The sequence below is a fragment of the Barbus barbus genome, assembly GCF_936440315.1.
Source record: "Barbus barbus genome assembly, chromosome: 49".
Lineage (NCBI taxonomy): Eukaryota > Metazoa > Chordata > Actinopteri > Cypriniformes > Cyprinidae > Barbus > Barbus barbus.
This window is the reverse complement of record NC_136727.1, coordinates 4,076,721-4,090,962: the sequence shown is the minus strand read 5'-3', so window position 1 is coordinate 4,090,962 and position 14,242 is coordinate 4,076,721. Positions and strand designations below refer to the sequence as shown.

At 35.9% G+C, this 14,242-nt stretch overlaps 1 protein-coding gene across 1 annotated transcript; it reads left to right on the top strand.

Annotated features, from left to right (window-relative positions):
* Nucleotides 1–4,264: 4,264 nt before the first annotated feature.
* On the top strand, nucleotides 4,265–13,461 carry LOC306867847 (uncharacterized protein). The gene is made up of 19 exons (XM_079413764.1): nucleotides 4,265–4,400; nucleotides 4,984–5,310; nucleotides 5,405–5,746; nucleotides 5,836–5,964; nucleotides 6,071–6,100; nucleotides 6,333–6,362; nucleotides 6,774–6,797; nucleotides 7,017–7,046; nucleotides 7,435–7,464; nucleotides 8,783–8,812; nucleotides 9,097–9,120; nucleotides 9,446–9,475; nucleotides 10,465–10,491; nucleotides 10,730–10,759; nucleotides 11,073–11,168; nucleotides 12,351–12,380; nucleotides 12,643–12,828; nucleotides 13,011–13,045; nucleotides 13,270–13,461. The coding sequence occupies exons 1-19, from the start codon at nucleotides 4,355–4,357 to the stop codon at nucleotides 13,288–13,290; spliced, it is 1,497 nt and encodes a 498-aa protein (XP_079269890.1). The 5' UTR covers nucleotides 4,265–4,354; the 3' UTR covers nucleotides 13,291–13,461.
* The last annotated feature ends 781 nt before the right edge of the window (nucleotides 13,462–14,242 follow it).

The window sequence follows — 14,242 nt, the reverse complement described above, 5'->3', positions numbered from 1 at the left end:
AGATAGGCCATGATCAGTTGATTTTATGGTGTTACTGTAACAATTTTGTAAATGGTGATCAGCAACCAAATATTGATAATGTTGAAGTTACTGTCTTTTGCCTTGGTGTGACTTCTCAAATTTAGCAGAAAATCCAAAGGCAGCGTACAGTAACTTCAAAATAGGGATAAAAATCAAGTTAGAGCTCACAATTTGTTTATGTAGATAATTTTCATTACTAAAACATCTAATGGCCAAATTTCCAGTGTCCTACCTATAATTAATTTGGCTGGAAAAATAAAAAAAACTTTAACGTCATTTTTCTCAGTTTCACACTCTAGCAAGTTAAGGTCTTTTGCATTTGTAGGGCAGTATGCCACCCCCTTGGACGTGCATCTTAAGAATGGTCTGTGACGGGGGGCCACCTGGATTTGAGAGTAAGCATCTTTCAGATCCACTGATAAAAACTAGTCCCCTGGGCAAACTTGTGCAAGGATCCGCTTCAAAGTCAGCATCCTTAAAAGCAGAATGATCTGGGCAGACTCATCCATGATGCAGTGGAGTTTGGCCTAGCGACCTGGAGGGCCATCATCGTATTGAAATGAATCGTACTGTAGGTTTGTAAATTTAACAAATCCATTCAGAGGCTTCAGTATTCAGAGAAAAATGGAGCTTCCCCTGAGCGTGGTTCCATGCAATGTGAGAGATCGTTTCGAAAGGAAAGTATAGTTTTGACAAACAGTTGTCACTACACCATTCATTTCCCTAACGATGCATCATATTACAGTTAAGCAGCGACCTATGTCATTGTGCGGAAAAAGAAATAGAGAAATAGATATGACTAGTAGTGGTACTTATTCTGTTCCTCCTCTGACTGTAGAGGAAGAGAAAGTTTTGGCCATCTTGGGGCCTGAGGCATTGGAAGGGATGACCTTTACAGTTAGAGCTTTTGAAGAATATGCCGACATTCCCTACTCCTCAAGAAATTCAGCAGGCCAATCAACAGTTCCACAACATTGCCAGCATCCCTAGAGTGATTGACATTATTGATGTCAAGCCCAATGCTAAATGACCCCTTGTACATCTGCAATTATTTAATGTACAAGTGTGTGATGGGATCTTCACTGATATGGTGGCAAAATGGCCTGGAAGCACAAGTGACTTTTCTTTTGACCAGGTGATTTTGTATTTATTTGGGTAAATTGATCATTAAAATTACATTTGGTTTTAGAAATTTAATTGTACAAATAAAGTGTGAGGACAACTCTGAATTGAACAGCCTTGCTGTGGCAAAATCACCTCAAACTTCCAAACACAGGTGGAGAGCACAATGAACACAATTCTACATTCTATAAGCTTTAAAAAATGTATATATCAACATAATATGATTGTTATTTGAAGTAGGTCTGAATAAAACAAACTTTCTAAAGCGCTGGTCAGTTTTTGTTCTGGTTTCACACTTCATCTCTCTCTCTCACACACTCACGTGCAAATAAGCAGAAACATCTGCACATGTGGCTACTGAGAGCTTCAGTTTCATGTGACACTGCTTACCAATGTTTGTTCTAGCAGAAGCACATTAAATCATAGCATGTTCCCTTATTTTTACAAAGAAAAAAAAATGAATGGGGAAAGAATGTGGACAGTTCCAATAAGGGGCAGGTAACATGGCTTATTCCTTCAATCAGGAATGAGCTACATTTACAATCCTTCAATCAGGAATGAGGTACCGTGATGACATACTGCATATTCATATTGTAATACAGTATTTATTTGTATAGTGCTTTTTAACACACATTGTTACAAAGTAGATTTACAAAGAACAGAGCTTTGCACAGCATTTCTGGATCGGATGTCATAAATTACAAAAGAAACAAAAGCCACACCCAACAGAACAGTGATGGCCAATCGGATCACAGCTTCAGTAATACCACAACAGTGAATTTCTGAAGGAAAAAAATAGAACTTCAGTTAGGTTGCTAAAGGAGGGTCATTTGTTTTGAGAGTTTTATTTATTTATTTATATTTTTTATATTGGAATTTATACCAGGTACCAAACAAATGCTAATATCAACACTGACGTACCTGAACATGTGTGACAAGAGTTGACTGATGTCCAGATGTGTCCACATTCACCACTGAACACACCAATGAACAAGATGATGATGATGATGATGATGGACATTGTGAAGAGTCTCTGGTGATGACAGGAATGAGCAGACGAGCTGGAGAATACACATAAACAATTTAAAAATTAGATGTCTCAAAAAAAAAAGGCATTTTTTTTTAATACATTTAGGCAAAAAATAAAAAACAATGTATGCATGACTCAGCATGAGCCCAGGAATCAGAGGACAATTATGCTTCTAGAACAACCAAAACATCAGAAGAATAACAATACAGATAGGCTATAGTATACAATAGGTAGATATTTAACAAAACTTACAGATAAATTAGGTAGGCTACATGTTTGTTCCCCCAACTGAGACCTACTAAATCTACTTCCAACCAACTTATGAATCATTTTAAATTATAAGTATTTTAATATTATGATTTTGTATCAATAAAAGAGTTTGAAATGGACAAGTTCCTTACAATAGACAGTAACATTGAATTTCTTGACTCGGTCCCCTGACCCTCCCTTGATGTTTAGTTGATAAAGTCCAGAGTCTGTGGTTCTGGTGTTTGTGATGGTCAGAGATCCAGTCTGACTGTCCAGCTGCAGTCTGTCTCTGAATTGCCCTTCAGTACCATTAAATAATGAGACCTCGTTGTCATCTAAGAGAGCTATGAGAACACCTTGATCTCCAAACACACAGTATCCACAGTATCTTATTTCTCTGTGTTACAGAAACATCAGTGTTTAGTGTGACAGATTCTCCCTCCATCACTAACACTGACTTTATTTCATCTGTCTCAACCCCAAACACACATGCAGAAAAAAAAGTTACAGACAACTGAAAAATACCTGAGAGAAAAGAGCACTACTTAAACTTATAAACTTATGTCCAGATATGTTTTAAACTAATAACAACGATGCGTGCATTTTAATCTATATTACAAGTGTCAAACCTGAAGTCATAATACAGACAACTTACCAATGAGATGCCACGGGTAATAAAGCAAGGCCAACAGGCAAAGCATTTTCTTCTTTTTGTCTCCAGTATAGTCTATTAATTTGCAAATTTGCTCTTAAAAGTCCACCAGATTTGTAATTACATTACAGATAATCTGAGAAGATCTGTCCTACAGTGATGTTGTGAAGATCAACAGTCAGTGAGAATAAACTCGCCTTTCACTTGTGTCAAGTTAAACCCAGGAAACACAAAGCAGGACTTTCAATGGTGTAGTTTTTTCCCTTTCTGTACCTGAGTTACATGTTCCTTGTAATGAAACTTTAATGAGCCTGCACCCTCTTTAGCCGTCTTTCCACAGTCGCCAAAACATTTGCATGTGGATATGATTGTCGCATATGGCCTCCTAGTGGAACTTTCAATTTGGTCGTGAAGCAACCGCTACCATCCGCTTATGAATGATCGGAATGATTTATGTGAATGAATATGATTATAATATAATTAATGTATTAATATATCTACCCAAAACAAACGAACCCGAGGCTTGAGACCCTCTCAGATGCATGTATTATTTAGCATGCATTTTTAAATGTTTTTATTCCGCTTGAGGCATTAAATAAACTGAACAGCATATAAATAGCTTAATAATAATAATAATAATAAAAAATAGAACTATGTGAAAATCATAACAGTGGTAACTTGTAGCTGAAGTATGTGATGCGTGTGTCCAGTTTGGTGGACAGAACATGGTTACTCAATCATTACTTGATCATATGATCATTACTCACTACTGACTCGTTTCAGGTCGAACTTTTTTTAAATGCATTATTTGAACATTCAAGTTACTACAAATAAAGCAATAATTATTAAGAATAAATACAATAGAAAAAAGAAGGCATTTAACAATCAACATCGTAGCTCAAAAGAGAAACAGAGCTATCTATATATATATAAATTAAAAATACTTAATTAGGCCTACTCAGTAGGCGTATATATTGATATGTAAAGTAAATAAGTAAATGTGTATATTAAAGAAATTACCGTCTGTGCAAACTGCACATGTTCTGATTGCTTTTTGTTGTTGTTGTTGTTGTTAAGAGAAAGCAAAATTGTACTCAAATAACGTTTTATTTCTGCAACAGCCCTCACCCTCACCGTGATGACGTCATGTTTACAGCTCGCACCTGTAAGCTCGCGCGGACGCGGTGAGTATAACGATGTGGGCGTGTCTCACAAACGACTGAGCTTTATAACCACAGCCTTCCGGACTAAACTCATCTCTCACTCAACGTCGCAGCAACATGCATACCGCGTTTTTAATCTTTTTATCCATGTTCGTCATTGACGGTAAGTGTTTGAATTCTGATTTTATTTGCTTTCGGTTTCACTTTCCACCAAGATCACCTGGCCTGCGTCAAAAATGCTGGCTTCAGATCCTCATTAATTAATTAATTAGCATAAAACAAACTGTGAAGTTTGAATGATTACTTTTACATTAATGTTAAAAATGCATGTGATATCACTGAAATGCAACACTGAAATAATTAGGCAAACCATTTAAAGGCTACCAACTACTCTGTCCTTAAGACAGCAATGATGAATACACTACCACTCGCCTTAGCTGCTACATTTATTAAGTTCGTTTAACAAACGTTTGCCCCTTGTGAAATTTCTAATGTCCCCCTATTTACTTAATCCTGGTGTTGACATATTTTTTTTTTTTTTTTTGGAAAACTGGTGGGGTAGGTTTTGTTGTAAGACATTGCAGACATTTTTTTTTGACATTTACAAACTTTTATCCAAAGCAACTTGCATTGCTTTCAAGATAAACAGTGTTTATTCATATAGAAATATGGGGACCCAAATGTGATGTAATTTGATAAATCCACAGAGAAATCCGTATCTCTGACTGTTTCCGTTTGTTCTGCAGGTGTGTTTGGTGTTGATCCCGATGGAGTGAAGACAGTGATAGAGGGAGATTCTGTCACTCTACAGACCGAATTTACTGAAATGCAGAAAGATGGTCTAACAGAGTGGGAATTTAATAACGCTAACATAGCAACACTCAATAAAGGAACTGGTAAAGTTGAATACAGTGATGATAAGCTGACGATGATGTTCAGTGGCAGACTTAATCTGGATCAAACTGGATTTCTCACCATCTGGAACATCAGAATCAAACACTCGGGTGAATATAAAGTGGAAAGTATCAGCAGTGTAGGGACCAAATCCAAGACGTTCAAAGTTATTGTGAAAGGTGAGTCAATTAAATCTGAACTTCTTTGTGAGAATATGCAAGGCAAGCTGAAATAATCGACTGCTCAGAGTTTACTGTGAAACTATTTTTGCAGAATCTCCCCTCAAATCTGTTGAAGATAAAGATGAAATAAAGGTATTGTCAGCTACGAAGGGAAGTTCTGAGACTCTACACACTGAAACTGAACTACAGACACATGATCTAATACTGTGGAGATTTGGAGCTGAGGGATCTCTTATTGCTAAAGGAGATATAGAAGACAATCATCCATCATACTATGATGGTGATGATGGGAGATTTAGAGGCAGACTGGAGCTGGACAAGACTGGATCGCTGACCATCAGAGACCTCGAAACTGAGCATACTGGAGAATTTAGACTAAAGATCATTAGTGACCGAAGGATCTTATTCAAAAGATTCACTGTTACTGTCTCTGGTGAGTCACTTTATTATTTTCAGTACAACTCTAGCGTCTACTAATAATTTGCATATTCAATTAATCACTGTGTCTCTATATTATTACAGTACTAGGTCAGTCTTCAGGTGCTGTAGCAGGGATATGCGTTGTTCTGCTGCTGGTCGCTGCAGCAGCTGTAGCAGCTGGTGTTATGATTTATTGTCGAAGCGATCACTTCAAATTAAAAAATCTAATGTGTAAGTTGAACAAAAGTCATGCAGATGATGAAGAATCACACAGTATCTTAGCATTTCTGATGTGTTCATCTGTTCATTTGTTTCTATGTGCTGCTGTGACATGAAGCGAAGATCTCTAAACAACTGGAGCAAATGTGTAAGTATTAGCTGATTTGAGAGAAAAGTGAGGTTGGCTGTGCTACAGCAGATTTTAAATGGTTTTTTTTTTTTTTTTTTTTTTTTAAATTGTCAATATTTATAATTTTATGCTTGTTTGATTTAGTGCAGTATTGCGCTGAATGACATGCGCGTGACTGAATCTCTAAATTTACAACAAACTAACGTATAATCTCCTTATTTCTGTTTCTATGTGCCGCTGTGACATGAAGCGAAGATCTCTGAACAAATAAATAAAATGAGTAAGTATTACAGCTGATGCAGCGGGGGGAATGTAGCTTTATTGCGCCACAGCAAAGTGCATTGAACGATTCTGAACTAATTGCATCTGTTCTTGAGTCTACAACTCCCTGATTCCGATGATTAGATCAGAGCGAATCGCCTAATATCACTGAATTCTCAAGTCTGACTTTAAATGAGTCAAAACTGGGAGATCCTTGGAGCCTCAGAGTGTTTTGTTAAAGCACATTAGTGATGGATTTAACAAATGTTCACACATACAACATTACTGCTCATTAATATAAAGTCATGCAGGGCATGAAGTGTTTTTCAGAAGCGCACAGTGTGATTCACAAAGTGTTTCTGTCATGTTCCTCTGATCATTCACTTACAATCTCCACATTTCTGTTTCTATGTGCTGCTGTGACATGAAGCCAAGACCAATGAAAAAGACCTGGGTAAGTATTAAAACGGATGCAGCAAGAGTTTTATTGTGAATCAATAGTTCATAAATATATGAAAATATTTTTTTGAACCTGTCTGTGTGTCTAGTGCATTACAAAACAAACAAACGATGAATGTGAAGTGATTGTTAGAAGCACATTTCTGTCATGTTCATCTGATCACTCACTTATGATCTCCTTATTTCTGTTTCTATGTGCTGCTGTGACCTGAAGCGAAGATCTCTGAACAAATAAATAAAATGGGTAAGTATTACAGCTGATTCAAAGAGAAAAAATGGCTTCATGATGAGTACGGAGTAATTTTTTTTTTATTTATTTTTTTTTTTTATTACAGATGTAACCGAAACCTGAGAACTTAAAAATAAATAATAATAAAAAAAATATATATTACTGTATATGTGTGTGTATATATATATATATATATATATATATAAATAATATCTGTGTATGTATAAATATTGCTGTGAAAAGTGTTTATTGATAATTCAATTATGAAATTTACTAGTGTTCGCACACAATATTACTCTAACTATAGATCATAAAAATGATAATCATATAATATTCTGTTTTTGACATGTTCCTCTTTTCATTTACTTATCTCCTCATTTCTCTGTTCTATGTGCTGCTACAGATGAAGCAAATGTGCGTGAAAGTGAAAAAAGTAAGTATCCATAGTCAATATTTACATTTTCATTCGATGTTCTGCGTTTGTTTGATTTAGTGTGATAATTACTGAAGTATTGAGCTGCATGACATTAAAATACTGATGTAATTGTCACAGATCATTAATAAAAAGTCATGCAGATGAAGTTATTATTAGAAGCACATGAAGAATCACACAGTATCTTCTCAGTGTTTCTGACATGTTCATTCATTTAAAGGGGTCATATGACGTTGCTAAAAAGAACATTTCGTGAATTTGATGTAATGCAACGTTTATGCGGTTTAAGGTTAAAAAAACACATTACTTTCTACATACTGTATATTATTGTTGCTCCTCTATGCTCCGCCTTTCTGAAACAAATTGTTTTTACAAAGCTCATCGTTCTGAGAAGCGAGGTGTGCTCTGATTGGCCAGCTATCCAGTGCATTTTGATTGCCGAATACCTCAAGCGTGAGATGGAAATATTATGACCCTCACTGTATTGTGATGCCGTGTCCCGGCGTGACCACACAAAAACAATAAAACCTATCATAAACGAGGCATTTGTTACATCCAGTGGGGACATAATTACTGATTATAATGACTAATACGGTCTTTTTACGCGTCGCGTAAACATTACCATGTCTGCATTTGTGATCGGAGAAACAACAAGCACTACTCTACACCGCTCAGAACTCGCGTTTGAATAGTCAGTAGCAGAAATGTACTTACAGGCTGTGAGTCAGAAGCATCAGACTGTCCTTGCAGAGTTGGAATTGCCCCACTTTATAGAAACAGCCTTTATGCAAGCCAGCATTGTAGGCTACGCTTCCAGGATCAGGAAATAGTCCTTCGTAAATTGCGCTGCACACATTCGAATATTTGGGTTGAACTGTTCTGGAACAGTGTTGTAAATACAACTTGACCACTGATTTCTATTTGTGTCCTCTTTTGGAAGCCCAAACAAAGTAGCTTCGCTTTCACAACGAAGCACAGCGTCTTCAGGACATGGCGCCGGCGGCAGCAACAATACTACAGCGAGAATAATAGTTCCGCCTACTTTCCATATACATTTGGGCGGTGTTTTGCAAATCTTCCCATACCGTGACGTAGACATGTGGGGGCGTGTTTAATGAGCCGTTTTAGGGGGCATGGCAGAGTCTTTTATAAAGAATATCTCTTTGGTTTTGAGACTTTAGTCTTTGCAACTTCAGGGGTCTTATCTATGCATGGACAGCTTGTAACACGCCAAAGAGAAAGGAAAACTTGAAATCGCATCATATGACCCCTTTAAAATCTCTTCATTTGTGTTTCTATGTGCTGCTGTGACATGAAGAGGAGCTCTATGGAAAACTAAAACAAATGTGTAAGTATTACAGCTGATACAATAAGAGAACAGTGAACTTTATATAGCTACAGTACAGTTTAAATGTATAAAATGGTTTTCATAGGCAATATTTATATTTTTAAACTACAAGTTCTGCTTGTGTTTGAGGTGTGATTGTCCTGTATTGAGCTGCAGGTGATGAAGTGATTATTAGAAGCACTTGAAGAATCACACAGTATCTTCTCAGCATTTCTGTCATGTTCATCTGTTCATTCACTTATAATCTCCTCATTACTCATTCTATGTGCTGCTGTGACATGAAGCGGAGGACTATGAAAAAGCATTACGTAAGTTTCAAAGCAGATACAGCAAAATAGAAAGAAGTTTTCTTCATTAATTTAAATGTATAATTTTTCATAGTAATTAGTCATTATGACTGAACACCTTTTAAAACAAATTAACATTAAGCAACAAATGCAGTGTTGCAAAAAAAGCATTTAATGATGCTTTCACACACAACATACTGTAATTGTTACTGATAATTCATATAAAGTCATTTATTTAATGAAGTTAATTTTAGAAGGACCCGAATAATCACTCTGTATCTTCTCCGTGTTTCTGTCATGTTCATTCACTTATCTCCTCGTCTCTATGTGCTGCTGTGACATGAAGCCGAGATCACTAAACAACTAGAGCGACTGTGTAAGTATTATAGCTGATATGAGAGAAATGTGAGCTTTATTGTGCTACAGTAGATTTTAAATGTGTAATGATTTTTTCATAGTCAATATTTATCACTTTCACCAAGTTCTGCTTGTTTGATTTAAGTGTGATTGTCCAGTATTGATAGTTTTCAGTCACATGACCGACTCAGAGCGTGTCAATTTTCCCAGCTGCAAATATTTAGATCACCTCTCAAAAGAATAAACAAAGGTATTTCTGAACAAAATCCATATTAAGCACCCGCGGCAATATTTCAATCATAAACAGTGTGACAAAACGTTGTAAAAACATTTAAAAGTGCCTTAATATATTTAAAACCGTAATCAAATTCAGTAATCACCATATTAATGATGCACAGTTTACACAGGCAAGCAGATTAGGACGGGAACATGAATGCAGTCTGCTTAATTGTTCAGTGTTTTCCTTCTAATGGTTTTCTATGGGAAGCCATTTAATGTGAAACTTTGCACATTGTGTTTATATTCTGGCTTCATCTTCTTGCCTGTACAAAATATACATCAATAAGGGGTCCACTGAATCTCGCCTTTTAATATCTGCGTTTTACTACATTATTACTTGATGCTATCTGCATAAAAATAGCTGGTGGTCAGTGGAGCAAAGCTTTGTTTTGCCCGCCAGGTGGGCGTTCCTATAAAGGTGTGACGTCACGTGAAAACTATCAATTGAGCTGCATGACTTAATATACTCCTCAAACAACACGTGATACACAATACTATATTAACTGTTCCTGATTGCTAAATTCCTGAATTTACAAAAACTTAATTATGATCTGTGTTTGTCTGTTTGTGTATCAGCTGTAGTGTTCGTTCATGTTGTGTTCTTCTGATATTGAAGCTCACAGAACTCACAGAAAAAAGACTGCTGTAACTCATTGTCAGTGTTTCTGTCATGATCATCCGTTCATTCACTCATAATCATTTCTCTGTTTCTATGTGCTGCTGTGACAGGTGACCAGAAGATCCCAGAACGACTGTGTAAGTATTAAAACTGATGCAGCAAGAGAAAATTTAGCATCAAGAGTTTAAATGTAAAATGTTTAATATCATTTTCACCACGTTCTGCTTGTGCTTGGTTTCGTGCAGTGACTGTTCAGTATTAAGCTGAATGACATTCATATACTCATGACTGAATCTCTGTTTAAAATGCTGAATTTACAACAAACTCGCTTATAATCTCCTCATTTCTGTTTCTATGTGCTGCTGTGACATGAAGTCGAGCTTTCTGAACAAGTAAACCAAATGAGTAAGTATTACAGCTCATACGAGAGAGAAAATAGCTTCATTATGCGATAGTAGAGTTTAATATAAAAACGTCACGGGTGTTAAAAATATATAAAATAACTGTGAAAAGTATTGGTGATAATTCATGTTAGTGAGTGGATTTAACTAGTGTTCACACAATATTATAGTAATTAGATCATTAATGAAAAGTAATGTGGAGGATGAAGTGATTATTAGAAGCACATGAAGAATCACACTATCTTAGTTTTTTTGACATCTGATTTTGTTCATCTGTTCATACACTTAAAATCGAATTTCTCTGTTTCTTGTTGAAGAGATTCCCATAAGTAAAGTGTCTGGTGCTGATAAGATATTGAGAGACAGTCAGGGCAATGCAATCAGAGCTGAAGATGCTGCAGTTCATACACATGGTGAGTAGTTGTCTTTTAATGTTTTATTATTAGAAGGGTTTGTACATTCAGTTGTAATCATGGGTAACACTTTTTTTCCAAGTTTTCAAATTGTAGTTTTGCGAGGAACAAGCAAGATCATTATTAATTGAAAATGTTCCATTAGCGGAAGTTCTCAAATCTCATTTGCACTCACTTAAACCTGACATGTCCAGCCAGGTCAAATATCATTTACAAATGTTTGAATTAAGAGAGTATGAGTTTTGATTTTGTACAAAAGCTAGTTTACATGTGACCATCATGCTTCATAAACGTACAGTTTTATTATCTAATTCATCTGTGATTGTTAAAACAAGATTAGAAGGAGACTCTCCTGGAAATGAACTGAAAGAAGGTGTGATTTTTGTTGTTTGCACTGAATCTCTTCAACTTTAAAACAAATCATGATTTGATGCGTGATGTGGCTTCATTCAGTTGATTCATTCATATATAACATTAACAAATGCATGCTGTAAATACTATTGTTTATTCTCATTAATGATAAATTTAATGTTCACACACAGCAATACTGTAATTGTTACTGTTTAATAATAAAAGGTCATTCAGATGATGACGTGATTTATTAGAAGCACATGAATAATCCAATGCTATTTTGCCAACTATTCGTACATATGCCGACTTGCTGCAGTTTGGAACTGAACTGCTGGTTTGTTTGGCCAGAGGAGAATTGGCCCCCCGACTGAGCCTGGTTTCTCCCAGGGTTTTTTTCTCTATTCTGTCACCGATGGAGTTTTGGTTCCTTGCCGCTGTCGCCTCTGGCTTGCTTAGTTGGGGACGCTTCATTTCCAGCGATATCGCCGACCTTATTGCAAAGACACTATTCAAACTTATTGACACTTTATTTTCCTTTTTTTTTTTTTTTTTTGATATTGTGCAGTGCTTTGACACAATTTGCATTGTAAAAAGCTCTATATAAGTAAAGGTGACTTGACTTGACATATCTTACGAGGTGGCTAATTCATATACATTTGTACAACCTCATTCGTACGATTTGCGTGACTGGTAGGTTTAGGGGCGGGGTTAGGTGTGGTCTTTCGTTTGAATTTGTACGAATTAGCCATCTCGTAAAATATGCACATTCTTCTCAGGGTTGCTGACATGTTCATTCATTTAAAATCTAATTTCTTTGTGCAATCTTGACAGATGAACCGGAGACGTCTCAACAGGAAACATGTAAGTATTACAACTGCTACAGCAAGTGTAAAATGTTTTGTTGTGCAACAAGAAATATTCAATGAAAAATGGGTTTAATGCTTTGCTAAAACCCATACGTTTGTAGAAATATAGTACAAATGCTTCATTACTGTATTTAAGTAAGTTTTTGTGTATAAGTGTTTTGTTGATACTTCACTAAAATAATAATTTCAAAACTCTGTTCACATGCAAACACATTTGATCTAATGTCTGCTTTGTCTTTATATTTCTCTGTTTCCAGGTGCTGATGTCACACACGAAGAGACACCGACACCAGAGCTCGGAGAAGGTGAACGGATCCTGTATGTTGAAGAGACTGCCATAAGTAAAGTGCTTGGTACTGATAAGAGATTGAGAGAAAGACAGGGCAAAAAGAGCATTGTAATCCGTAAAAGCAATACTGAAGATGCTGGAGTTCAAACTCATGGTGAGTAGTTGTCTTTTAGTGTAATATTTTTAACACAAGAAGGCGTTTGTTCATTCAGTAGTATTCATGGTTAACACTGGTGCTCCTGCAAAAGTGATGTAATCTTACAAAATAATGTTAGTTTTCATGTGACCATGTCTAATAAATGTAGTCTAATTTTTCTGTGATTGCTGTTAAAACAGGATCAGATGGAAAGGCTCCTGGAAATGAACTGAAGGTGAGATTGTTGTTTGCACTCAAATAATAATAAAAAAAGCAATTATCTGAACACAAAGTGACTCAAATGTGTTATTGGCAATATGTGTTATTTAAATGATTTTGTACATTTCTAATGGTAATTTGATGGTAAAATATTGATATTTCGATTTCTCAGGAACAACTACAGGATTGATCTCCAGATTTCTCTTTAATTTCTGACATTGTCTCTGTGTTTCCTTTCAGAATCAACTGGAAAAGAAGTGAATGAAGAAACGCCTTTTATGAGCCAAAAGGAAGAGGATGGATCAAATGAGTAGATATTGAAGAGCTCAGTTTAGAGGGGTAAGACAGGCCCACCTGTGCCAGTCACTGTGACATCAACATTTCAGCTCTTTCACAAGCCGATCCTAAAGTGAGAACCCATGTCTCTTGTGTAAAAAAAAAAAAAAAGCTTTTTTGGTTTCAGCTGAACAGGGAAATGTTGATGAAACAATGTCATATATAACTGCATTAATGTTACACTACATACCTCTTACTCTAAGGTGTTTTACCACAGAAGTATCTGTCAAACCATTGTATGTGCTGTTCACGGTTAATGTTCTCATTCAGCTTTGATCCCAGTGTCTCTAAAGATCACATGACCTTCTCCTCGTGCAGAAATTCATCAGACTGTGTACAAGAGACGCACAGTATTCAGTGTCAATGTGACACTTTTGTTGCAGAAATTAACCAACTCTATTTTAATTTAAACTAAAAACTTTGCATGTTTTATGCTATTTTAAATAACAATGCTTAAATGTTATCCAAAGATATGTTTTAAAGAATCTATTTCTCCATCCTTTAATCAAACTACAAATGTGACCTGAATTTAAGAGTGTATTACGTCCAGAGAAGTATTTGTTTCTCTCTTAAGCAGGAAGTACTAGCTGACTCCAATGATTGGTTGTCTGCTGTGATTGGAGGAATTTGTGCCTTGTTGATTGGGTTTCTCTTCAGTGTTATTGTTTTTACACTCTTGTTGTAATTGGTGTTTATGACAAGCCATACTTTCTGGTTTGTAAGCTACTATTTGTTTGCATATTGTTCTTAATTCGTTTATATTGTTAATTATTTGGGAATGGGTTAACGAGGTGGGTGCCATGTTTTCTCTTGTTCAAGCTAGTTGGGGAGTTAGTGTTTTCTTCTTTTAATAGTTTAGTTAGTTTTTCTCTCACCT

Coding starts and splice junctions, on each gene's coding strand:
- LOC306867847 (XM_079413764.1), top strand. CDS start 4,355: ATGCATACCGCGTTTTTAATCTTTTTATCCATGTTCGTCATTGACG. Junction 5,965..6,070: donor CAAATTAAAAAATCTAATGT/GTAAGTTGAACA, acceptor TGTGACATGAAG/CGAAGATCTCTAAACAACTG. Junction 9,476..10,464: donor TAAACAACTAGAGCGACTGT/GTAAGTATTATA, acceptor CTGCTGTGACAG/GTGACCAGAAGATCCCAGAA.